The 24567-nt window shown below is 36.0% G+C and overlaps 3 protein-coding genes across 5 annotated transcripts; 1 reads left to right on the forward strand and 2 right to left on the reverse strand.

The window, feature by feature from the left end:
* Positions 1–1494: 1494 nt before the first annotated feature.
* On the reverse strand, positions 1495–11584 carry LOC101210911. The gene is made up of 3 exons (XM_004139770.3): positions 10450–11584; positions 4370–4677; positions 1495–2171 (listed from the first exon to the last, which is right to left on the reverse strand). Exons 1-3 carry the CDS (start codon positions 11478–11480, stop codon positions 1816–1818), a joined length of 1695 nt encoding a protein of 564 aa, XP_004139818.1. The 5' UTR covers positions 11481–11584; the 3' UTR covers positions 1495–1815.
* Positions 11585–16569: 4985 nt separating this feature from the next.
* LOC101211891 (photosystem II D1 precursor processing protein PSB27-H2, chloroplastic) lies at positions 16570–18647 on the forward strand. Of its 2 annotated transcripts, none has more exons than XM_011660721.2 (4): positions 16570–16780; positions 17096–17227; positions 17775–18178; positions 18263–18647. In XM_011660721.2, exons 2-4 carry the CDS (start codon positions 17152–17154, stop codon positions 18398–18400), a joined length of 618 nt encoding a protein of 205 aa, XP_011659023.1. In that variant the 5' UTR covers positions 16570–16780; positions 17096–17151; the 3' UTR covers positions 18401–18647. The 2 variants fall into 2 exon arrangements, with proteins under 2 accessions (XP_011659023.1, XP_011659022.1); XM_011660720.2 differs by having other exon boundaries at positions 16572–16780; positions 17096–17230.
* LOC101211659 (imidazoleglycerol-phosphate dehydratase 1, chloroplastic) lies at positions 18633–21996 on the reverse strand. Of its 2 annotated transcripts, XM_031889038.1 has the most exons (10): positions 21844–21996; positions 21359–21654; positions 21147–21271; positions 20802–20906; positions 20502–20594; positions 19857–19931; positions 19687–19749; positions 19270–19379; positions 19075–19147; positions 18633–18989 (listed from the first exon to the last, which is right to left on the reverse strand). In XM_031889038.1, the coding sequence occupies exons 2-9, from the start codon at positions 21591–21593 to the stop codon at positions 19120–19122; spliced, it is 834 nt and encodes a 277-aa protein (XP_031744898.1). In that variant the 5' UTR covers positions 21594–21654; positions 21844–21996; the 3' UTR covers positions 18633–18989; positions 19075–19119. The 2 variants fall into 2 exon arrangements, with proteins under 2 accessions (XP_031744898.1, XP_011659020.1); XM_011660718.2 differs by lacking the exon at positions 21844–21996 and having other exon boundaries at positions 21359–21664.
* Positions 21997–24567: the final 2571 nt, after the last annotated feature.

The following is a 24567-nucleotide window of genomic DNA, read 5'->3' on the forward strand; positions in this document are numbered from 1 at the left end:
TTGGTGTTTTGAAAGATAGTCTGCATTTCAAAAGTTCAACATAGATCATATATTTTCATCAAGTAATCTGTACTGAAAACACAAATCATTATAGTAGTCCAAATTATATAATGTTTTTATACAGACCAACAGAAGAGTAGTGTAGAAAAAGGAAGTAAATGGGGGGGTGTGGGAAGAAAGTGCTTTCTCGAAAACCAAAGTAAAAGAAGAGAGGGAGGGGGGGAAAGGAATAGGAATAGGTGGGGGATGGGCCATGCCTACGCAGAGAGAGTCTGACCACCACATGGGTTCAGTCAGTTAAAGTGAAGACAGATGCCAAACAAGGTACGCAATTATACACAGTGCCACTTCCTGCCTCTTCTTCCCTACACCACCATCTCCAAGCATGCGCATCACACGTGTAAAGTTTCCAAACTCACTTACCCTTCCATCTACTTAAACCTACATTCTTTCCCTCCTCCTTTTGAATCCAAAAACCACACCATCTCCAATTATTACCTGTCAGAATTGCAGAATTCTATGGAAGGAATCTTCAAAACATTGCTTGCAAGACACAGAACGAATGAAAATGCTAAAAAGGTTTTAACTCGACAATACTCAATTCATCTTGTTAAGATATTACACATCAAATCTATCAAACCATCCAGCTCGGGGAACCATACAATATTGTGGATAAGATTCCTAGTCGAGTGTGTCAAAGTATCTTCCACCGACACTGAGGCTAAGTTTCAGCATCCAACATCACTACCCCAGAGATAATATCCTTTCTATTTCTACTTTTGAAAGAAAAATTCTTCAAATCATACCAAACATAAACTAGAGACAATGAAAAGCAAACAAAAACTACGTCACAAAGGCTAGGGTTCTCTGGTTTCCCCTCCCTTTCCGCACATGTGCTACATTGCCTTCAAAAAGTACTCAATTAGTTTTCTTTGCACAAAGTTATATTACCCAATTGTATATAGTTCGAATACATACATGCATCAATGCTATATAAAAAATTATCAGATTAGGTATTTTACACCCTTTTCAAACCTAGTATCCACGCCTGACAGGTAGCCCAGGTGCACATATTTGTACTTCAATACAAAAGAAAATATGCATATGTAACTGCAACCGTCTAATGATTTTTATTCATCAATTGGAATCTCACTGCAGGCGCTACACCCACCCACAGTCACTCCGACTAAGTGTGCCTGCTGTTTAAAAACTCCACGAGGGATCCCTTATGGTACAACATCAATAAGTACAGGGAAGTGTAACTGAAGACAGGCTAGTGTGATTGATTCCACACTTGAACATAGTATGCTTTGCTTGTTCTAAAAAGTACTGAGCAACGTTGAAGGGATTTTAGTCAGAATTCGTTTTCATCAAAAATACACTTATACAGCAACTCAATTATGATTACATCCTGTTCCATCACACATCGTTAGCAATAGCAGGCTAGAGTGACGACGGTGTGAATAGTGTGATTATGCAGGTTTGTTAATGCGGTAACATACTAATAATTCAAGCTTTTTTCAATCATTAGGATTTAAAACTGCAAAAACCAGATCCATGTTCCACATCCTACCATACACATATATTCCACAGTAGAATTAAAATTTACGCAACAATCCAGGGAGATTCCTGGTAGACAAAACATAACCGACCACCACCTTTTGACAAAGGACAAAATTCAATAAGCTGTTTGGTAGACTCCATCCATGAACTATCGAGCTAATAAATGAGGTGGATCTGAGTGTTGCGGTTCAACCAAGGACACAAATTGAAGAAGCGCTGAACAATATGCTGAACAATATTTATCGAGAAAATCTACCTGGATGATTTGAAATCCCTACAGCTCTCTATGGTTACCTTCTTCCTTGTATCAAAATCAACCTTGTCCATATCAGCTGCAGTTGCAAGATAGCCATAAAAAATCCTTTTCTTCTCTCCAGATTTTTCATCCACCATCACAAGGTTTGGATTTTTATCATCGTCCCTGCTATATGCTGCAGGTCGCACACGAGCCCAAACCGAACGTCCATGATTGTCCTTCTCAAAAAATTCAGCCAGCCTCTTGGCTTCATTGAGGCCAGACTGATCACCCGAGAACTTGATCAAAGTTGTGCCCAAATGACCATCCCTTCCATACAAAGACTTGGACTTACCACCCCCAAACCCGAGGTCTGAAAAAAAAGGGCCAAATGACTCATCATGACAGCTAAATGCCAATAGATCGATAGCAAACCAGCGTTGGATTACAGAAGGCAAAACCATGAACTAAGAACAGAGGTGGCTATGTAGAAACCAAATAAACATTTTTAGACCACTGTTTACTAAAGCTTAAAAGATTCAGAATGTACAAATCTAACGTGGTGTATGGCACGATTATTTAAAACAAAAATTAGGGCACAAAATCCCAAGTACCCAGTACAGGCATATGGCACGGAAGAACACCCCGAGTACCCAGTACAGGAAGCTTGAGAATATGGGAAAACCCAAATCACATATGATAATAAATTGAAAAGACGATCAGAGCCAAATTATTATCACGTCTACCAATTAACAAAGCATCACACTAGAAACTAGCATGATAAATACTAACAATGAACGGTTAAATGCACACTGTTATAATACCAAGGAAGACAAACTAAATAATGTTTCAAATTAAAAAGTTGCCCTGATGTTAAGCATAACTTAATATCAGAATGCCTCCAATTTATCGGAATCTAAGTCTTCCATCTGAGATTGCAAAGTATCAAATTGGAAAGCCTATCACTACCTCTCTTTGTCTCCCACACTAAAACAGATGAAGAATACAATCCAAAAATATACTGCCGAAATAAGAGGTTGATGAAGGTACAGTCTAGGATTAAACAATCAAAATCACAACCCCAACCTCTTCCAGTTCACGCGTCTTAAACAATGCAGGAATATATATATAATATGCAATGAAATTAATCAATTTATCACCAAAAGATCTCATGTAACCTGCCGCTAACTTCTCTTAAGATCATTAAAAAATTTGTAATTAGTTTCCTTTGAGAGATAGGTTTCTCTTCCCCCTGCTCATAGACTGTATCAACTTTGGTTGCTGTTAAGACTCCTTCGTTTCTTATATTAAAAAAAGCATATGAAACTTAAGCCTAAACAATATAATAATAAGATCAGACAACCTAATTGATAAGAAAGGTATAGTTTAAAACAAAGAAATAAAAACTATGTTCAACTCGACATTTGAGATGCAGAGAGATGCTTAAAATCATATCTAGTGCATAAAGAACATGCCAATAGTAATATGCACATTTCTCAGATTAAGCTCTCTACAGACTGCAAACCTATTCATATCTCACTTATGTCAGCAGACCAAGATTGCAGGATAATTTTTAAAAAAATCAAGGACTCCAAAGAAATCTACAGTGATCTAAGGATTTTAATTAGAAAAGGGATTAATCCCTTCAAATGAGCTGAAAAACAGCCTTTCCAAGCCAAAAACAGGACAATAACAGAAAAGTCCTAAAAGACACCAATGTGACATCAACATATCCATGGAGGATTCAGATAAAAACTTTAGGTAAATTAATTATAATTACAGTATAAAGCAGGTAAATATAACCTAATAACGATCAGCAACCATACTAATACATAACAGAAGTACTTCAACAAAGAAGTATATTATGAAGACTAAATATAACCATAGTTCTTCAGCAATTGTATCAATAAGAAATTAAGTTGCTCTAATTTCTAAACTGTGCATAAGAGATGAATCATCTGACTCTGACAGACTTGAGAGAGATAAGGAGAGAAGAGACCTGATAAGTAAATTATCAAAAGATGTTTTTTAAGGAAAAAAAGGACTTGTACAATGTACAGTGTGGCCCTTCCTCCCTACAATGTGTGAACGTTTGAACATTGGAAAAGAGAAACAGCTTCAATTCACATTCTACGGATAAGAAGCAGAGATTTGGTCCAGAAAGAAGACTACGAAAGGGGGAGAAATAGCTTCATTCACATTTTATGGATAAGATATTCTCCTTGAGCAAAAGCATTAAAAAAATTCCTTCCAATTGGCTTTGAAACAGATGCACTAACGCCAGAACAAGACAATATCAGAATGAGCATAGTGTTCCACGTGTGGCATCAACTCATCCATGGAACATTCAGATACAACTTTAGGTTTATTAGCTAAACAAGTAAGATACAAAAAAACCACGTTTCTTATCAGCAACTAAAAAATTCAATCAAGTACTCTACATTCTAAATCTGTTGCCTAAAACAGATGGACATAGTGTGTCCTAGTTGATAGACCTTATTCTACCAAACATGAGATAAATTGATTCAAGCAGAAATGAAGAACGAAAAGATTTAAGAAGGTGTATTATACCTCTAATCTTACTATCCATTGCTTTGTTTCCCAAACCCTCCATTCGTCCATCTTTACTCTTTCCAGTAATAGTGTTATGGATGATAACTAGAGGAGGCCACATAATCAGATCCTCCTGGTTAGCTGCTGCTTCGTCAGCAGATAGAAACCGGTATCCTCTTGAATTATCAGGAGGCTTTGAGTAGTTCCACCCCATTAATACACAGAGAGCTTTATGTAAACCCAAATGATCCACTTGCGAGTCAGCACTCTCAGAGTTGTATGTGTGCATAATAAGGCCATGCATATCTGGAAAATCTCTAGAGGACCTGAAAGTAAGCATATAAAGGAGGGGACAACATTCTTTAGGGGCCCAAAGTATGAATTTTTTAATAGGTTCAAACTATAATGCAAGCCTACAAATTTGAACCAAAATGGGAATAAGTTGGTAAGCACCACTCAAAATGTTAGGGTGTAGGTGGAAACAAAGACTCCAGAATTGCAAAAAGTATCAACAAGCACAGAAAGCATGCATTAATTCCACTACTTCCCACAAAATCTTCAAACAATTACAAATTAGTTTTCAAAACTGCTTCTTTAAAGAGGGCTAGTGTCACCAACAATCACTTGTCAACTGCAGTAGTCCTAAGATGTATTTTCAAGCTTTGATGAGATAGTTCCACCTTTGTGACCTCAAACAAAAAAGGAAGATTCAGTCCAGAAAAAAACATAGAAGACACAAAGTTTTTCCATCTAAGGTTCTCCCATTACTTAATTTATCCATGTTAACATCTGCCGTCTGGGATGACAATGGAAAATGATCTTGATTACTGAGGATCATAGTCTCCTTCTCCACACTTAAGATTTTTTATTTCGTTTGATTTCATTCTAAGAGGAACCTTAATAGAAACATACCTAAAGTTTATGGTCACTGTGTTTCAAGGGGTTTCTTTCTATCTATCTTTCCATTACAGTAAGAACTTCGGATTGTCAATGATATGGGTTACTCTTCTGAAAGATTCATTGATCAAAACATTGAAGCTTGAACTCTTCCACAACATTAAGGAATAAACAAGCACAATATTTGGGAACCAATGATCGGTAACATGGTTAATATATTTGCATGGTCGGTAGCCCACGGTACACGTCATAAGGATCATACCAATAGAAAAGCAGGTCCACCATTTAAATAGAAAAAAAAGTTACCAAGGTTCGTACTGAGCAAAGCTTCGTTGTTTTTTGTATGGGGTATGCATCTAATCGAGTTTTTAAAGACCTCAGCCGTTCTCAAAGACAAGTAATTGATCCTGCTACATTTGGTTGCCAAGAAAACTCAAAATTGTAGAACATCCAATCCCAAGTAGGTTGGCCACCATGACTTCAATTTGTTTCCTCCAAACCTCACCCTTATCCTCCACTAGGTCCGATGGTGATTAGTGATTTTATTGAACAGACTTATGAAAACGTGTGTATATATCAAGCCTAAGAGCTATACTAATTAAGGTAATGAGAATTCTCCAATAGAAACAAATCAAGGAATAAAATCCTTTACAAGAAACAAGTCCCTCAATGGGATGTCGGGATGACAAATACAATAAGCTTCTAAAGAGTGTCAAAAGACCTTTCAACACTTGGAACAATTTCCTAGTTTCCTTCATTATTAGAGGATCGCCAAAAGGAAAATCAAACAACTTTTGTAAGTTTCTAGGGTCACGATGGTTATGCTAAACCTACTAGAATAGTCCTCCATCAAAGTAAGGAGGAACGGTACCAAGGAAACAAGTCAGTCAGTTCCTCCCTAATCAAGGAACAGGCACGCATTATTCATCCTGTCTGGCACTATCCTAAACATTGACACCTACTAAGAGAGGGTTTTTCTTCTCCCTAAATCAATGAACAGGCACATTTGACACCTCAATGTGAATAAAAATGTAAGCTCTATCATATTCTCATGGTAATTTCAACAGTGGAGAGTTGCAAGTTCTATCTTGGATAGGAACCGATCACATTGATAGAATGGAATATCCAAAGAGATATATAAGGGGCCAAAAGGTTTCACCAATTTGCAACAAGAAAATTTGAACTATAAACCAGTGTCAATATAAATCAAATGGATATAGACAGAAAACGAAGTCTCATAAAAAAATGCTAAACAGGATTCTTTCATTGATTATGATTAAGATATCAAGTCAACTCAAGCCACATTTCCCATTTAAAGGCTGGGGTTAGAGCCTAACCAGACATTGACCAGCGAAGAGATAACAAATCCAAAATATTTTACCTTAAATAGCTATTAAGAAATATTGAAGGTACAAGATCTAGACAACATGCTTTTTGGAGTACCAATGATATATAACCAGTCGGTTCACTCCATACAGAAAAACAAATATTTCCAGATAAACCTTTTGATTGTACCCCATGCCCTAGAACAAATAGATTGGATACAACAAAGTAATTTGATCTGCACAAGCCATCAAACTCTATCACAGTGTTTAGAGAGATCACGTCAATACCAAACCAAAAACACAATACTAAAGGTGAATCATTCTTGCAATGAAATGAAGAAACTTAAAGTTACAAGGCCATGGTGTTTGCCCATTAATGCAAACATACTCTTTAAATAAACAAAAACAAAGACAAAAATAGAAACCCTAAGATAACTAAACAGAAGACATACAGCGAACAAAACGTAGCCCAAATCAGGGGAAACCCTGCAAAACAACCCTTTACCAAGGAAAATAGCATCACACAACTAATAATTAATGCATCACATGAAAACTCATATCAAGGAGTAACAAAAATGAGAAAAGAAAAAGGATAGAAAAAAACCGTAACATGACAACCAGACTCAATTTTCGGTGAAAACCACTCTAGGAATAGCCAGAAACCACAATGAGTGTGTTTGTGGAAATTGCAAATACTGTGCAGAAGCAATCCCAGCATTCATATCAGTTAGAAAGCAAAAATATGCTTAAGTCCCTGCAGTCAGTGAACTATTCCATCCTAAGTTCTATTGTCTAATGTATAAAGCGCAAAAGTAACTGGGTTGATTTCCATTTCATTTTCAAAGAAATTGGTTTCGAGGTTGATTTTCCAATACAACAGATTGGTTTTCGAACAAACCATCCTTTTTTTATACTATGACTCTAAGAGAGAGAGAAAAAGAGAGAAAAGAGCTGTCAATCAAAGAATACAAACGAGCATAAAAAAGACAACCCGCCATTAGGAGCCAAAACACAAAGTCGAGACTAACTATACAGAGAAGGGTACACCATCCAAATAACTAACCCTTAAGAAAAACCACAAAAAAATCCTTCGAGATCAATGCCCAAACAGAGGCATTGAACTTGATGACAGTCCGCACCACTTATATCATAAACTATATCAAATATGAAGAAAATCATAGGACAAAAGGCAAAACAAAACCATTGCCTGAGACACTCAACAGTACCCAGATCTACTTTCACAATGCTTTTACGCAACCCTCATAAGAAAAATCAGCAGCACAGAAACAGCTTTTAAGGAAAGGGCATTGCATCAAGAAGAAATCATTTATGCATTCATTCCCTTCTCTGTCACAACAGCGAGTGGAAACAAACATTTTTTTAAAATAGAACACACAACTTCATTGACAAAAAAAATGAAAGAATACAAGGGCATATAAAACCCCCTCAAACAGCAGGTTTAACAAACTAAGATGTTGCTTAAAAAATAGTTACATAAAGTCTTCAAAATTGAAGCCCAAACGGAGACATAAAACTTCACCAAGGACCAAACAACCCACTAGGGTTTCTCTCCAATCCTATCAACACTGTTATTTCTCTCTCCATAACACCTACATAATAGCGCACACCCCTAAAAGACGAATGGAGAAGGAACTCCTCAATCAAAATGTTGATGCTAGTGAGTCAACATGAAACCAAACTCCTAGAAAAAGTAGTTCCATATCGAACTCACAACTCCAAAGCAAATGATCCAGTTCTTTTTCCGTCTTCTGACAATCAATGCATCAGAAGGGGTCAACTAATAAAGGTAACTTCCTCAAAAGCAGGTCCAACGAGTTCAGATGACGCATCAAAACTTGCCAAAAATATAACTTAACTCTCTTTGGAATCTTAATCCTCCACGACTTATCAAAGACAAACTTACTAAGGAGAGATTGATCCAACAAATACAAAAAGAAAGACTTACAACAAAAGCCCTTAAGTGGTTCGAGACTCCAAACGCGAACTTCCCTCCTCTCAAGCCTAGAATCAAACTCTCCAATCAAAGTTGGGAGAGACAAACCTCAGTTGTTTCCTTATCAATCAACGACCGACAAAAGCCAAACAGAAGAAAAGAAGGAGCTACCCAACCAAACAAGAAAATTAGAAATAAAACAATGCTTAAAAGAAGATAAGTGATAAAAACAATGAAACATAGTGAAGAGAGGTTTCCACCTATTAACCCTCCAAAAAGTATGTTCCCCCCACCCAACCCCCCACCAAAATGGGAGAAGGAAGGTGGCTCAAACGAAATGCTTTCAGGGATTCTGGAAAGTGCCTTTAACCCCAGTTGAAAGCCATTGAAAAGGATTAAAGTCATGCTTCCTTACAGTAACTGTATGCCTCAAAGAATCAGTCTCACAGGGTAAATGCCAGAACCATTTAGCCAAAAAGACTTCATTCTGAAGCCTTAAATGACCAAGTTCCCCATAACCTCCCAATTCACCAAATGTGATCCTTTTCCTTCATTGACCCCTTCCCACAGGAAATCATACATAAGTTTCTCAACGCTTTCGCAAACTGAACAAGGGGCTCGAAAAAGGGAGAGATAATAAAAGGCTCCTCAACACTGATTTGATCCGCATTCGTCTACCAGCTTTGGGAAGAAACTTTTCCTCCAAGAAGCTAGTCTCTTCCTAACATTAACCAACGTAGTGTCCCAGAAAGTGGTTGGCCTAGGATTAACTCCTAGGGAAGACCAAGATAAGGATTTGATATCACAACCAACCAAATCTTGCTAGTGACTAAGCTCAACCTAATAATAGTTGATCCCCAAAATATGACATTTAGATCTATTAATTTTAAGCCCGTACATATCTCAAAGAAACCCACCATGTGGTTAAAAATCCTAAACAAGTCCTTCCCCAAACAGAAAAAAAAAAATGGGGTCATTTACGAACTGAAGGTGGGAAAGACTCACCACTACCAACCAGAAAGAAGTCAATTATTTCACCTTCAACCCCCTAGTGACAAGTTTACTCAACACATCCACCGTAACAAGGAACAAAAGAAGGGACAAGAGCTTCCTTTGCCTAAGCCCCCTTAAAGCTTGAATCCTACCCTTCGAGCTCCCATTGATGAGAAGGAAATAACTTTTTCATAATGAAGTAACTAACGTTCTCAACACAACTCCACATCTACATCCTTCATTTATGTCCAAAACCTTTCTTCTCCAAAACTTTGTCCAAGAAGTTCCAATCAACGTGATTATAAGATTTTGAAGATCACTCCTTCCTTATTGAAGGCTTACAATCCTCACATGCCTGGATGCAAACAAATAGTTAAATATAATTGCTACCAGAAACCACCACAAATAGATACAAGTAAAGGATTCTTGAAGGGAGTCTAGTTCTCCTTTCCTTCCCATGTTACCTCTTCTCTTCTTCTTGGCAATTCAATTAAACGTAACTTACATGTCAAATCCAAAATTACAAAAGTACAACGAAAGCGTAATATCTGACCCCTATTTGCACACACTTAGTGGGAGAAAGCATAGGAGGAAGTGTCCAATAAACCATAGGTCCCGATGCTTAAGAGTAAGTCACTACCCATACTCTTCTCAAATGATTTAACCCAGCTGTGCTAAGAGAACCAGCAGCGGCAGAAAAAAAAATCTTTATAGGAAAGCTCAACGAATCAAGAAGCATATACCTTACACATTTACTTCCTTCTGAATCACAACAACAGACAAGTGCAAACAAACAGTGCAAAGTATTAGCCAACAGCATCCTCCTCAAATTATCCCAGATGCATAAAAAGGAAGCATTATTCCTAAGCAACAAATAGAAATAGGGCAAGACAAAGAGAAAAGGCACAAAGAATCCGACTGCATCAAACCTTGCGCAAGCAAGACATTGAAGACGCCCATGTTTCCCATCCTCCAAATAATTCTTTTTCTGATTGGCGTTTTCGTTGATAGTCTTCACAAAATGAAGAAATGCTTTTCTCAATGCACTCTGATCAACTTCTAAATATTTAGGAGCTACACTGTTACCATTACCTAGCCGTAAACCTTCATTTTCATAACTCCCACCAGCTCGCATGTACTTCGAGAATCTCGTATCCTCTGTACGACCATATGGATCACTCGTTCCTGCCAAAAAATCACCCCTTCGTTCGCCAGAACCAGTAAGAAACCCATTTGGATTCCCGTTATGTAAAAGTTGCTGCTGACGCCGGGACAAATCGTCTTTCTCGTCCTTCCTGTCCTTCTCACTGTCATCATTGAATTTCCTTTTCATTGATGAATCTGCAGGACCACCGCGTTCATCAGTCCCCCGAGAATTCCAATGATCTTGAGGCCTACCGCGCCCAAATTGTTCTTCCCGAGCACCCCTAAATTCATCTGGACTCATGGGTCCACCTGGGGGAAACCGATGATCGAATCCACCATATTCATGGCCAGAAGCAGCGGCGCCCATTGGTAAAAACCGAGCAGCAAGATCCATAGACCTAGCAGGCGGAGTAAATTCGTGATAGTCAAGAGGGAGAGCGAAGTACGACCTTACACTCCCATCGGCAAGAACAATCGTGCGGCGCTCAAGCATATGGAATCCATAAGACGGGGGAGGCGGTGGGCCAAGAGCTGAGAGATCGGGAAAGGGAAGTGGAAGCCCAGGAGAAGGAAGTGGAGCCGAAGCCGGAGTGGGATTAAGAGGCTTGTCGGTAGGATGCTTGGGGTGAGTGGAATTGGGACTAATTCCAGATTTGGAGGAAGGATGATGGGGTTTGGAAGATTTAGAATCGGATTTAGGAAGGGAGGGAGGATTGTTGGAGGAGGACTCCCAGCGGGATTTACGATGCGAAGCGGCGGCGGAAGAAGAAGAAGGCTTCTGAGAGGACTTGTTGGTATTGCTACCGCCAGCCATGGCTGCTGTAGACGCGGGCGGAGCCGCCTAGGGTTAAGGAGTGAAAAATCAGAAAATCGCCGTTTCGCGGTTCGAATCGGTGTGTGAATGCAGATTTTATTCTGCCCATGATCTCAACTACACAGCCTACAGCTTCTCGATTCCCTCCCCGGCCCCACAAAAATATATATTAACAACACCATTTTTAATTTAAATCAATACTAACTATTATAAATACAAGTAATGATAGCAGTGTAGTGTAGATGGTCATGTGTGTATACATATATATCCTACCACACTAACATCATAATCGTGATCATAAACACGATGCTCCACAAAATAATGATGATAATTGTTTGTCCTATATTAAAATATATCTAGAATAATGTTGTTGTTTTGTTTTCTATCTTCATCTTTGCTTTTATTAATATTAAACCTTATACATTCCAAGTATGTATCGGAAGTTATGGAAGAATTGTCAATGCATATCTGGTTGCGTCGGAAGTTTGTCTTTAAAAACTCTTCCCACATCAATTCACGTATTTGCGAAGGGGATAAGAAAAACATATATGTGGAGCAAAAATGCACCACGAACACTTGAGAAAACATGCCACCGCCATCATTGACTCCTAGCATAAAATGCCTTTGTTCCCTCCGTTGTTGGTTTACTGAAGCTTACTACCAACTCCCACAACAAAAAATGGTACACTCTCATTTTCTCTTCTTAAAATCCTCACTTAATCGGTACTTTAATAGTTTCAATTTATTCTTTGCATTCTTATGTAAAATTTGTTGTTTCAATTCTCTATTGCTTTGGTTTAACAAGGCTTTGGATTCTTTGTAGGAGATCAAGGTGGTAAACCCACTATTTGAGAAGCGTCCCAAGCAGTTTGGAATGGATGGAGCATTGCCGCCCCAAAGGAATTCACTCTCTTAGTCAAATGGTCTAAAGTTGTTCAAATTTAGAGGAAAAAGAGGATTTTGAAGCAGATGGCTCAAGGTTCCTCCAACATTGAATCAGTTTACCAAAACCCTTGACAAGAATCTTACTAATTTAATCCTCAATTCTCACAGAGATTTCTAGTGCATTATTTGTATTAAATGGTAATAATTGAATAGTTTAGTTAATTTCTATATATATATATATATACACACACATACATATACCTTGGAAAGTCACTCACAATAGCACTCGGCATTGATTGTAACTTTTGCTTAAAGTGTAGATTGCAAAAGAAAACTATACAAATAGCTCCGTAAGTGTACAACGAGAATAAAGATAAAACAAACCATATATAACGTTATTAACTATAACAACATGCTCACTTGTGTTGTTACTTTGAACTACTCGATGACTTTTTTCTCTTTTTTCTTTTTTCTTTTTGGTAAATGATTTCACACATCAAGTAGGTGCAGTTTTTTGTTACTAACATACAATATGGTCTGATTATGTTAGCCGACAAAAGTTATGCTGCTAAACACTTGAAATAGTTCTCTTTATAGAAACTTATTATACTTTCCAAGGTATATGTATGCGTATATGTTTTAGTCGGCATTACAAATTCATTTGGGAGTCGGTATTAAACTTCAACCTCACATTTTAGGTTTATTTGATCATGTTTATATCTTCTCACATTTTGGGCTGTTTAGACATTCTAACGTTCTTACGGTTATAAATGGTTCTCTTTATAGAAACCTATTATATACTTTATATTATATGATTGGGAATGAAATGTGCCTTTGTTTTTTATGGTAGTTTTTTTTTTCTTATAATTTTCATTTTAGAGAATTGTGTTAGTTTGTGTCTTGATTCCATAAAACTCTTTGGTCTTCTTTTTGTTTGGTTTTTATTGGATATTGGATTTAAGGTGTATTTTGGCTTTTGCTTTTTTACTTTTATTGTTTCTTGGCATTTGTTGGAAGTTGGTTAGTCAATTGTTTTTAAATGTCTTTTTCATGCATTTGCACCAACAAATTTGTTCAAGATGCTTTTGAAGTATGGGCCAAAGGATAAAATAAATAGTGGAGGGTATCTAAAAAAAATAATAATCAAACTCCCACCGTTGCATGTATGGGATCAAGAGTTCTATGATGTTTCAATGATGTATTTCACGGCCTCAAGAAGGCCTCTTCCAACCCATTTCACCCGATCTTGATCCGAATAGTCACTTGTGTGTCGGAAGATCTTTTTTCGACTATTTTTCCTGTATCTTTCAACAGTTTTATGCATAAGAAGATCCCTAATTTCTTATAGTGGTCATTCAAAAATGAACAAAGAAAACCTATATCTAGCATATGGTTGGTGTTGAATTGGATTTAATAATTTCATTCGTGTATAATATGATTGCAATACGTCACCGAGTCAAGTCATTGCGCATAATGCGCTCATCGTAACTCTCTGTAGAGCATACTTCATTCGAGGTGATGGGCCATGGGGTGTGATCATAGCATGTGAGATGTTCACAATGTACCTCTTCATCTCGTGATTCCTAAGTCCTTGTTGAGTACAAGTTTTCCTACTACTTGCCCAAGTGCAAGTGAAACAGTAGGTTTACCTGGGTGATCCAGGGTCGAACACAAGAAATTATTTTTAAATGTTAGTTCTAGGATCCACTTTTCATTTAGGCAAGTTGAAAGAATCAAAGAATAAGAAAATGTAAAAATCAGCTAATTATAAAATGAAAGTCTGCACGACGAAGTGAAGAGAGATAAATTAACACATCTAACTTGTACTAATGAAACGAAGACAGAAATGTTCGCGTTTTACCATTCGAAGAAGTAGAGAGATAACTTTTATGCGATTTAACTCGCTAAGTCATACTTATAATTAAGACATGCTTCTCTCGAAAGCATATATGCTAAACATGACTGTTTTCCATATGACCAAATATGGCTAGGTGTGTTATATCTAGGAGAACCCACTTATGTATTTTATAGTATTTCGTAATTAAGCACTGATACCTCTTGATATCCACTGTCCACGTTTGCCTTCCTTTTGAGGTCTAAATGTTAGAAATACTCTCACGAATAGGCAAAATTCCTCTTCACGCATACTAAGTAAGATCTAGCTACTTTTCCTCTCGGGTAGTTAGCAACTTATGCTGGCCAAACACTAATAAAAGCACAATTAACATGTTAAAACTTATAAGTGACTCTTCTTGTCATGAACTATCACCTACTCAAGTTATTGACAACACGTTGACTTATAGAAGAGAAGAGATGACAGATTGAACGACTATGTTTATTTAAATTTATCTAAGGTTGTGGGTTACAGATCTATAAATATTATGTACAATATAAAGTATAAGTTATACATATAAAAAACACAAAATGGGAGGAAGAGAAAGTGGAACACTATTACAAGTTAGGAAATCAACATAATTAGTCTTTCTCTTCATCACGACTATATATTCTTCAGGTAGCTCACTTGAGCTCTCTCTCTTTCTCTCTCTATACAGACTTTCTTTTGCCTATTCGGGCCTCACTTCCTCTATATCTACCATCTCAAATGAAAAACATATATTAGAAAAGTTATTTGCTTTATCTTATGGATTATATTATACTCATAACGAGTAATTAAAACCTATGCAACAATAAACCTGGAGTTTATGAATCTAGACATATTTGCAATTTTGGCATAATCGATTAGGTCATCCAGGATTTATAATGATGAGAATAATTATTGAAAATTCACATGGACATCCATTGAATAATCAACAAATTCTTCAATCTAATAAATTATCATGTGATGTTTGCTCTCAAGGTAAATTAATAATCAGAACATCACGTAACTCATGTTCATACACAAAATGGTTTAGCATAATCATTTATAAAACGTTTGCAATTAATTGCTAGACCATTGCTTATATAAGAGCTAAACTTCCTACATCTGTGTGGTGCCATGTTATTTGCATGTTGCATCACTTGTGAGTATTAGGCCAACAACTTATCACAAATACTCGCTATTACAATTAGCATATGACCATGAGTCAAATATTGTCTTGGTTTGCAAATTGAGCATTTAGTAGATTGAATATTTGTTCATCAATCAACTTATACAGGAAAATCTTTGAAAATATATTATATAAATAAAGCATATTCATTGAACATTCCAATACAAATTCGTTTATTAGATATGAAAAAAAATATTTTTTGACCTCAAGATGATAATGAAGAACTCTTTGGTCTATAAGAACCATATCTCACTGCAATTGGTGCACTTATGTATCATGCTAATAATACAAGATCATATATTGTATTTTTAGTAAATTTATTAGCTAGATATCGTTCCTCTCTAACAAAAAGACATTGGAATAAAATTAAAGCATATACTTCGTTATCTCCAAGGAACAATTGATACGAGATTATTTTATTCAAATAAATCAAAATTTAATATAGTTTTTTTTTTTTTTAAGATTCTAGATATTTATCTGATCAACACAAAGCTATATCTTAAATAGGTTATCTATTAATATCTGGAGGAACTGCTATATCCTATCGATTAGTGAAACAAACCATAACATCCATTTCCTCAAATTGTGTCGAAATTCTTGCAATTTACAAGGCTAGTCGAGAATGTATATGGTTAAGATCAATGACTCAACACATTTGGAAATCACGTGGTTTGTCTCCTAGTAAACTCCTTCCAACAACGTTATATGAAAACAACACGACATGTATAACTTAAATTAAAAGAGGTTATATTAAAGGTGATATAACAAAATATATTTCATCGAAGCTTTTCTACACTCATGATCTTGAAGAAAATGACGACATCACAGTACAACAAATTGGTGCACAACATTCGGATGTAAAGAGTTTAATTAATCAATTTGAAAGTTTAAGAATGTAGGATTTAATTGATGAATTTAAAAGCTTAAAGATGTGAAATATATTAAAATTTAATGTATTGAAAGAGACAAATGATTAAAATTACAACAAAACATAGAAATATATTAAGAGACACTTGTAGATCTAACAATTAATTTAATGGAATAGTTTTAGAAGTATTAAAATCAATTTAAAACTCAATTGCTCCAAATAAAATCCAAAAATTATTCTATAAATTGTTAAAAATATTTATAAATTATTGTATAAAATGTACAAAGGCAGAGAAGAAATAAGAGAAAGCAACGCTCTCCGCATATCCACACAGATTAAGAACTCGAAGAAGTTCCATTTCCGTTTCCCTAACTTATCCTCTTCCAATTCATTTTCCCCATTAGGTTTAGAAACTTTCTCTTCTTCTCCGGATTTTGCTTCCGCAGATTCTACGCCGGTTCAGAACTTCATGCATTGCTGCCACAAAATTTAAGAATTAGGTATCCACTTCCATCTCAGCTTCTTCTCCCTTTCCCTTATGCAACCTACTCCATCTATGAACACTCACACCACAAGCCTTCAGGCGGTATCCACGCCTATTTATTCCCTCACTTCTGTTTAATTTTTCATTAAATTTCGTTGATTGTCTTTCTTTCTTTCTTTCGTAAATTGGCCATTCAATTCATGGGCAGAATCTACTGCAACCTCAGTTGTTCTTGAATTAGAAAAGTTTTCTGGGTTTGGTTTTGTAATGGGAAGGTTTTTGTTTTATGATGAACCCACGATTAAACAGAATAAAGCTTTCTTTTCTGCAGGGGTATTGCTGAGATGAACCAGGGGTATAGCTGGAGTAACTAAGAAGAACGAAGAGATGGCTGCATTTATTCATGCAAAGATCTGCCCTACGACTATTTCAACATTGGATAGAAGCTTAATAAGTGAATATGGTCGTAAGTAACATCTCTTGTTTGTAAGCCCGTTAGTTACCTTCTGTGTTGAATCTGAAACGTTGCCTAATATATTTGCAAGTTATTTTTCTTAGCTGTCGTCATTTATAACATGTCTTAAGATTCTTTTGATGCTTCAAACATTCAAAATGTATTGCAGCAGAGGCTTTATTCCTGAATGCCGTATCATTTATACATATTATTGGTCAAAACTCATTTTGAATTAGTGATAATCTAGTTCTTTCTTTCCAACCATTTGGTCCGTCCTTCTACTATATTAATTTATAAATTGATTGGAGATCGAGTTTGTTTACAAACTATAAAGACTAAACCATTATATTATAAAATCTTGAAACTTAATTTTTGAAAAGATTTGGAAGTATTAAGACTAGTTAAAGTTTATGGATTGAATTATTCCATGTAGGAAAGTTTAGGACGAGTATTTTTTAACCTATTTACAATTCTCTTGTTCTGAATCTGAATGCACCTGGACATAAGCTTCATTCTTGTACTATTTCTTTATTGACTGTCTTATGCAACATAACAGGTAAACTACCATCCAGGTCTCGAGTAGTGCTTCCATATCAAGAAGTTTGTAGACGTCATTTGGTATGGAATGGCATGTCATTGGTTGTGTTTCTCACATTTAACAATGGATTGACACCATCTTCGGCCCAGGCCGAAGAAATGCCAAATAACATGGAGGAAGAGGATAATGGAGTTATCGGGACGATCAAATCAATATTTGATCCAAATGAAAAAACCAAATCAGGGAAAATATTGCCAAAGGCTTACTTGAAGTCTGCAAGGGAGGTGGTGAAAACGCTGCGTGAGTCATTGCAGGAAGACCCCAAGGATGGTGCTAAATTTAGACGAACTGCGGATGCTGCAAAAGAATCCATTCGTGACTATTTAAGCAATTGGTTGGGGAAACAAACAGTTGTTCAAGAGGTATGACAAGGGAAAAACAGATGATGTTACTTCATGAATGATGATCGTAGGGACTTTATAATAACAACGCTCACTCACGTGCAGGAATCTTACGTTGTATTAGAGAAAGCAATTAGGTCGTTGGCAGGATTTTATGCAAAGGCTGGGCCATCTGCGCCACTGCCAGAAGCGGTTAAATCTGATATTCTGGATGATTTGGATAAGGTTGAAGAATCCTTGTAAATGAAGAGCATTTGAGGTGTAGATGAATTTTTTTGTCAACGAACTATTTCACCTCTTAGATTTTGAGGTATTCAGCTGCTTTTGTTGCTATTCTCCGCCAAATTGATCATAAAAAGGAATTTGGATTGGAATTAGCATACATAGCTGCTCTTGTTTCTCACTTCACTTGTATAGTCGTATATCAGCTTTTTAGCGACAATGAAATGTATCAAATTTTGTTACAGAAGTACAATTTTGCATTGTCTAACATATGGATAAGCCATTTCTGTTCTTATTTTCTCTGCCCTTTGAGAAATAGTAAAAAAGATGGAGTAATCTTCAACCGTGGCAGTTTGAGCCTTGTTATTCAACGATGCTTCCAAAGAGGAAGGCACTAGATATCTAATGCATAAATATTATTACAACAGTGATATATGAGGAAAAATGATTCAAGCTAAAGGACCAGTTAATTTCATATACAAAATGTTCTACCATCAACCATACAAGAATCCATCTGCCATCATCTCTTCCTGTTCAAGCATCCATCTCCATACTGGACCGAAGCAGCGTTGATCACTTCCATATGAAACATTGCTCCACTCAATTATCCCTAGGTAAAATAAAAGACGCCAGTTTAAATAATCACCACACCATGTCCAGACTTAGAATATAGGGTAAGGGAGACAGAAACTTACCGTATTAAGGCACAAGTTTTAACTTGGCATGTTCATGTCAACAAATCAAGTACGTGATAGAACCCCTTTTGAACTGCAGACCAAAAGACATGAACATTGTCACAGCATGTCAGAATTAACCCTGTTGACTCTCCAAATACAAGACAGGAGAAATGTAAAACCAAAATGAAAATCAACAAGTAGGAGATATCGTACCTGGGCACAGAACCAAGACGACGTGGGTCATACTCTGTTGCTTGTCTAAGGGCCCTGGCAAAGGCTTTGAACGTGGCTTCGATAATATGATGAGAATTCTTTCCAGCAAGCTGTTCGTCAACATATTGATTTTGAACAAAAATGAATTTAGAACAGAAGATAGGTACAATAACTGGACGTCCAATACAGTAAACTACTGTAATAAGCAGAAAACCATAAGCCTTGAGGAATAAGATAAGCAAAACTTGGCTCATATAGGAACGCCATGTTTTGGAAATCTTCCAAGAAGTTTATTGTAATACACAATTAGGACTATAAAAACAGACTAAGGTAAATACAACACAAACTGAAGAGTTAATTTACTTTAGGCTTCTACTCCATTATGTTATAAAACTGCTCCAATTTTTTTTCTTTTACCTGTCGAATGTGAAGAGTCATACCAGAAGTATTCACCAAAGACTGGAAGAAATGCTCCACCAACTATCAGATTACATTGAACAGAAAAATAGAAGTAAGAAACTATTATGGTATAGATTCAGTAAGAAAACGGCATGAAAGATGAATGAAAAAAGAAATGCTCAGAACACCTGGGTGTCATATGTTCCGACTCTCTGAGTAGGTATCTCTAAATCATAACTCAAATGTGGCCGGCCAGATAAATCCTGCATATCAACTCTAACCTAAGTTACTACAACAGAGAATGAATAGAGTTTTTTTTAAAAAAGGAGAGACTCTGTTGGATGACTATTTAGTTTTCGTTTTTGACAATTAAGTTGATAAACACCCATACTGCCGATGAGTTTATTTGTTTACTGCAAATGTTTTTAAAATTTATACCAAGTTTTGGTAAAGTAGATTTCAAAAGCTGTTTACGACTTAGGGTTTTTACAATCTAAGTCAAGTTGTTTTTTTTTAACTAAGAACTCAAATATTTATTTCAGAGAGGTGAAAACCACAGTAAAGAAATGGTGATGAAACAAGCTCAATTTTTAGAAAGCTACAACAAGTTCTCCTTCCCATTTCCTAATCATGCTACAAGTTCGCTAGCTTAAAAGCAAAAAATGTGAAGCTCTAACAATAGCATTTCAGTCCCCATCCCACTAGTTTACGCTCTGAAACTAAGGGGCTTTCTCCCTAATAAGAGAGGCATTTAATTCAATTGATAAATGATTTAGCAGCCTTTATTAACACCAAAAATAGGAGCATAGAGAAAAATATCAGATGGATCATACTAGTGATACGTGTACAAGTGCTTCATCAAGAGGAGCAGAGAAGTCTCCAAACCGGTAAATTCCTTTCCGATCACCAAGTGCATTCAACAAAGCCTATAAAGCAAGAAGATATAAGGTATTAATTTGCAGTAGTAAATAGATGACTAAACCCAGAATAGATCTTTTTCCTGAAATTATGAAACAGACCCAGTTCATAAGCCATAACAAACATTTTCATCAACCGAGAACATCACCTGTCATACAGTAGAACAACAATCTAGAAAAAAAAGAATTGAACTTTTGTAATAAGTTGTGCAATACCGATCCAATAGCAAGGGCAACATCTTCATTAGTGTGGTGATCATCAATGTGGATGTCTCCTGTGGCCCTTACGTGCACATCGAAGAGCCCATGTGAAGAAAGTTGCTAGCACGATCAAATAAAAACATTTACAAATTACTCGTCAATCCAATAAAAAGTACAACAACCAGATTACATAATGTTTGGACATGTATGATCCTATCAAACCATCGAAATTTCATATAGGAAAAGCTAAAAATCACTTCCTCTCAGCTAGGAAGGTTCATTGAGCATAGATTGAACGCAAATAGTTACTTCAGAAACAGAGAAAACCGAAAATGAGTTCAAAATTGGGGAAACACTTACATCTAACATATGATCAAGAAATGGAATCCCAGTATTACTATCCGCAATCCCAGAACCATCGAGGTCTATTTTGACAGATACATTTGTTTCCTTGGTGACCCTTTTCACTTCGCCCACTCGAGGTCCTGAACTTTCAAATAGAAACAGATTTCAGTAGAAAGTTCATAAGGAAAATCAATGGGTATAAATAAGAAATTGGGTTTAGGGTCGACCTGAAGCGGTTGAAGAAATGGCCGCCGGTGACCCGTTTCGTTCAGACGAAGAAGCCGAACATACTGTCCCAGTAAATTCCATTTTGTAATTGGGTTTAAGAGATAAAACAGATGGGTGAAGATGGAAGGTCGATGAAGAAATCTTAGAAACCCTAAACCCAAACTTGGGTTTGAGTAGCATCAGCGAAGTGGGAGAGCGAGAGCTGAAGAGGTGGGGAGATGCAGAAAGCTCCATTGGAAAGGGTTCGACCAACCACGCCGGTCCCAGGTAGAAATTTGGGCTTTGGATTTTTTTTCTTTAATATAATAAAAATTAAGAAAATTATAGATCAGCACAATTTTATTTTAATATAAGTTTAATCATTTTCATATTATCTCTAAACCAAAAATTTCATATTGTTTTTAAAACTATTTCCGCAACGTTCATTAAAAAGTTTATTTAACTAAGCAATTTCACCACCACAGATTCGAAATATTTAACCTACCAAACAGAAAACAAATTCAAGACCAAATAAGTGTTGAAAGACAGTGGTATCAAGGGCAGGCAACTGGACACCGGTGGATGGGGGCAGCCGGCTTGAAGTGCAAGCGAAGATGTGGGCAGCCGACTGTAAGGGCCAGCGGGGAGGAAACTGAACTCAAGATTGAAGAAGATGGGGGCGACTATAATAATAATCAGGGAATTAGGGAAGGCCTTTTAGGTTTACATTTTTATATATATATAATAATAATAATAATAACCACAACAACAACATAATATGCTAACCGGGTCGGGTTGGGTTAACCCGACCCTTATTTACAAGACCCAACAACTCGACTCAATGGTGAGAACAACTCATAGCGTTGGCCAATAGACCTCCCATTTCAGGGGTAAGATCAGGTGGATAGTTGGATGTAGAGTGCAAAATGAAATCTTGTTTACTCGAGATTATCCTTAGATCTATGTAGGTGAGAACAGCTCATCAGCGTTGGCCAATAGTTGGATGTAGGGTGCAAAACGAAATTCACTTATGCACACTTTTAGATTTAGTAGATAAGTTGTTTCCTTAAGTACTTACTTCAGGTTTTGAACAAAAAGGACACTGCCCTCTTATTGGTCCGAGGGATATTCAATTTATAGGTTATACATTAAACTAATTGTTCATTAGAGAATCACATGAAACTTAAGAACAATATATAATCTTAGGGGTAAAACAGTAAGTTGACCCAACCAAAATTATGAACAACTTGTGGAGGGTTGATTTACTAATCATGATTTTATCAAATGGATACAAATATATCTATAATGAGGATAGTACAACTATGGGCTATATTAGATAGTCTCGATTAGTTATTGATTAGCTCGGTTAAAAGAGTTTAGTCAATTAATCACGAATTTTGAGCTTAGCTCATTATGAATTTGAACTTAGAATAAAGTGATAAAATATTTGAATTGGTCGAATTAGTTAAGAAAATGAATCGTTAATAATATTCGATATAATTAACGATTACATATTGAGAGAGAAATGATTATTCAAATTAGGGTAATAAGATTTATGGAGATTAATAATGTTAAATAATAGTGTAATTAATTTAATTAAAGAATTAGTTTTTTTTTTGGAATTTTAACATTTTCAAAAAAATCAAAAGTTAGTTGTTGAGTTTGTGAGAGTTGGAGGATTTATCTCAATTAAATTATGGTGTATTATTAGTGAATGGTCTTCTACTCCTACAAACACAAATCCCATTATGTTTTAGCTCAATTAAAAACTAATTGTAAGTTTGCATGAGATTTACCTATTTGGTTGTGTAATTTGGATGATGAATCTTGATTGCTTTTTTTCAGAAAAAGTATCCATTCCTAATAAACTCATTTCTCTAAAATAAAAAAAAAATAAAAATCATATATTCGATCACCTTCTTGATCCTACAATCTAATTTTAAACCTTGAGATTAGTAGAGAACTAATCATATGAATTCAACATTTGTCTCTTTCTCAGTCTCCAACGTTCACCATCTCCTTTTCAACCCGACAAGACAATCCAACTCAATCCTTTTATACCTGATCAAGAGGCAAAGGGGTACCCATGTTTTGGAGAGGAAGAGGAGATAGGCAAAAGTGAGTGTATATATATATATGTATATTTTAAAATGGATTTTTCATTTTTTTTTCAAAATCATTGGATTTAATTAATAAACCTTTTATATTTAAGTTTGTGAACCATTGAGCCATTACCAATAGTTAATAGAATGGTCTTCAACCGTTGGATCGTTTTATTTTGACTGCAGAATATCCTGACTGTTGGATTGTTTTTATTGTTCCATCATAAATCCTTTACCATTGCAAGGCTCCCTCATCTGCTATATATGTGTGCATTTGCTTCTCATTTAGATATCCACCAAAACACAAAATCTCTCACATTCTCCCTCAACTTCTCCACTTTTCTATCTCTCTTATTCTATCTCATTCTTTTAAGTTTTCGAAGCAACTAAGTATATTGTGAGAGTTGGTATATCGGTTGGTTCCAGTGCAGTTCCTATCGACTAATTAGAGACTTTTTTATTATGGGAATGACACGACACTTTACATTTATTTGCACATTTGAGTAGAGTCGTGAAACTCTTTAATAGAGTGAGATCCACGATTCAGTCATTTTGTTGACATGCTTTTGTTTTGCAGGTTTTTCTACTACGACGCTTAGCTCCACCGAAGTGCAACAACGAACACTTTTAAATCTTTCTTCCGGCTGGAATGAAATCATTAATTATTGTCCAAGCAAAAGATATGAACGACCTTAATTTTCCAAAACTTTTTCTACAACTCCATCCTCCACTAGTGGTAGATGAGGCCACATTTTAGGAGGACACAATATGATTAGCAAAGTGACAAGCACGGTTGACAAAAAGAATGCCTTCTGTTATCCCAATTTTGTAAACTTTAGTTTCATGATTACATAATAAAACTCTAACATTGTATATAACAATAAGTTCAGATCTTGGAACTAGATGAATTTACAAATTAAATTTAGTTGACGAATAACATACCTTGATCAATGAATAATACAAGGAATTATGTTTCTCTAGCTTGACCTTCTTTAAGGCAGTGAGTAAGAGACCAATTTCTTAGGTTCTATTTATAAACATCACCCATTATGATGTTTAATTAAGACTATTATCTTTTTACCTAATGAACCTAATAAAATAACAGGTTTGAAAGAGGTAAAATAACA

This window comes from Cucumis sativus, chromosome 7 (genome assembly GCF_000004075.3).
Source record: "Cucumis sativus cultivar 9930 chromosome 7, Cucumber_9930_V3, whole genome shotgun sequence".
Classification (NCBI taxonomy): domain Eukaryota; kingdom Viridiplantae; phylum Streptophyta; class Magnoliopsida; order Cucurbitales; family Cucurbitaceae; genus Cucumis; species Cucumis sativus.

Excerpts from the sequence above, each read along its gene's own strand:
- LOC101211891 (XM_011660720.2), top strand. The coding sequence starts at position 17,152 with ATGGCTGCATTTATTCATGCAAAGATCTGCCCTACGACTATTTCAACA. Across the intron at positions 17,231-17,774 it reads CTTAATAAGTGAATATGGTC|GTAAACTACCATCCAGGTCT; the intron begins GTAAGTAACATC and ends GCAACATAACAG. Across the intron at positions 18,179-18,262 it reads AACAAACAGTTGTTCAAGAG|GAATCTTACGTTGTATTAGA; the intron begins GTATGACAAGGG and ends ACTCACGTGCAG.
- LOC101210911 (XM_004139770.3), bottom strand. The coding sequence starts at position 11,480 with ATGGCTGGCGGTAGCAATACCAACAAGTCCTCTCAGAAGCCTTCTTCT. Across the intron at positions 4,678-10,449 it reads CAATGTCTTGCTTGCGCAAG|GTCCTCTAGAGATTTTCCAG; the intron begins GTTTGATGCAGT and ends GCTTACTTTCAG. Across the intron at positions 2,172-4,369 it reads AATGGATAGTAAGATTAGAG|ACCTCGGGTTTGGGGGTGGT; the intron begins GTATAATACACC and ends CTTTTTTTTCAG.
- LOC101211659 (XM_031889038.1), bottom strand. The coding sequence starts at position 21,593 with ATGGAGCTTTCTGCATCTCCCCACCTCTTCAGCTCTCGCTCTCCCACT. Across the intron at positions 20,907-21,146 it reads TTCTTGATCATATGTTAGAT|CAACTTTCTTCACATGGGCT; the intron begins GTAAGTGTTTCC and ends TGATCGTGCTAG. Across the intron at positions 19,380-19,686 it reads TGACTCTTCACATTCGACAG|CTTGCTGGAAAGAATTCTCA; the intron begins GTAAAAGAAAAA and ends GTTGACGAACAG.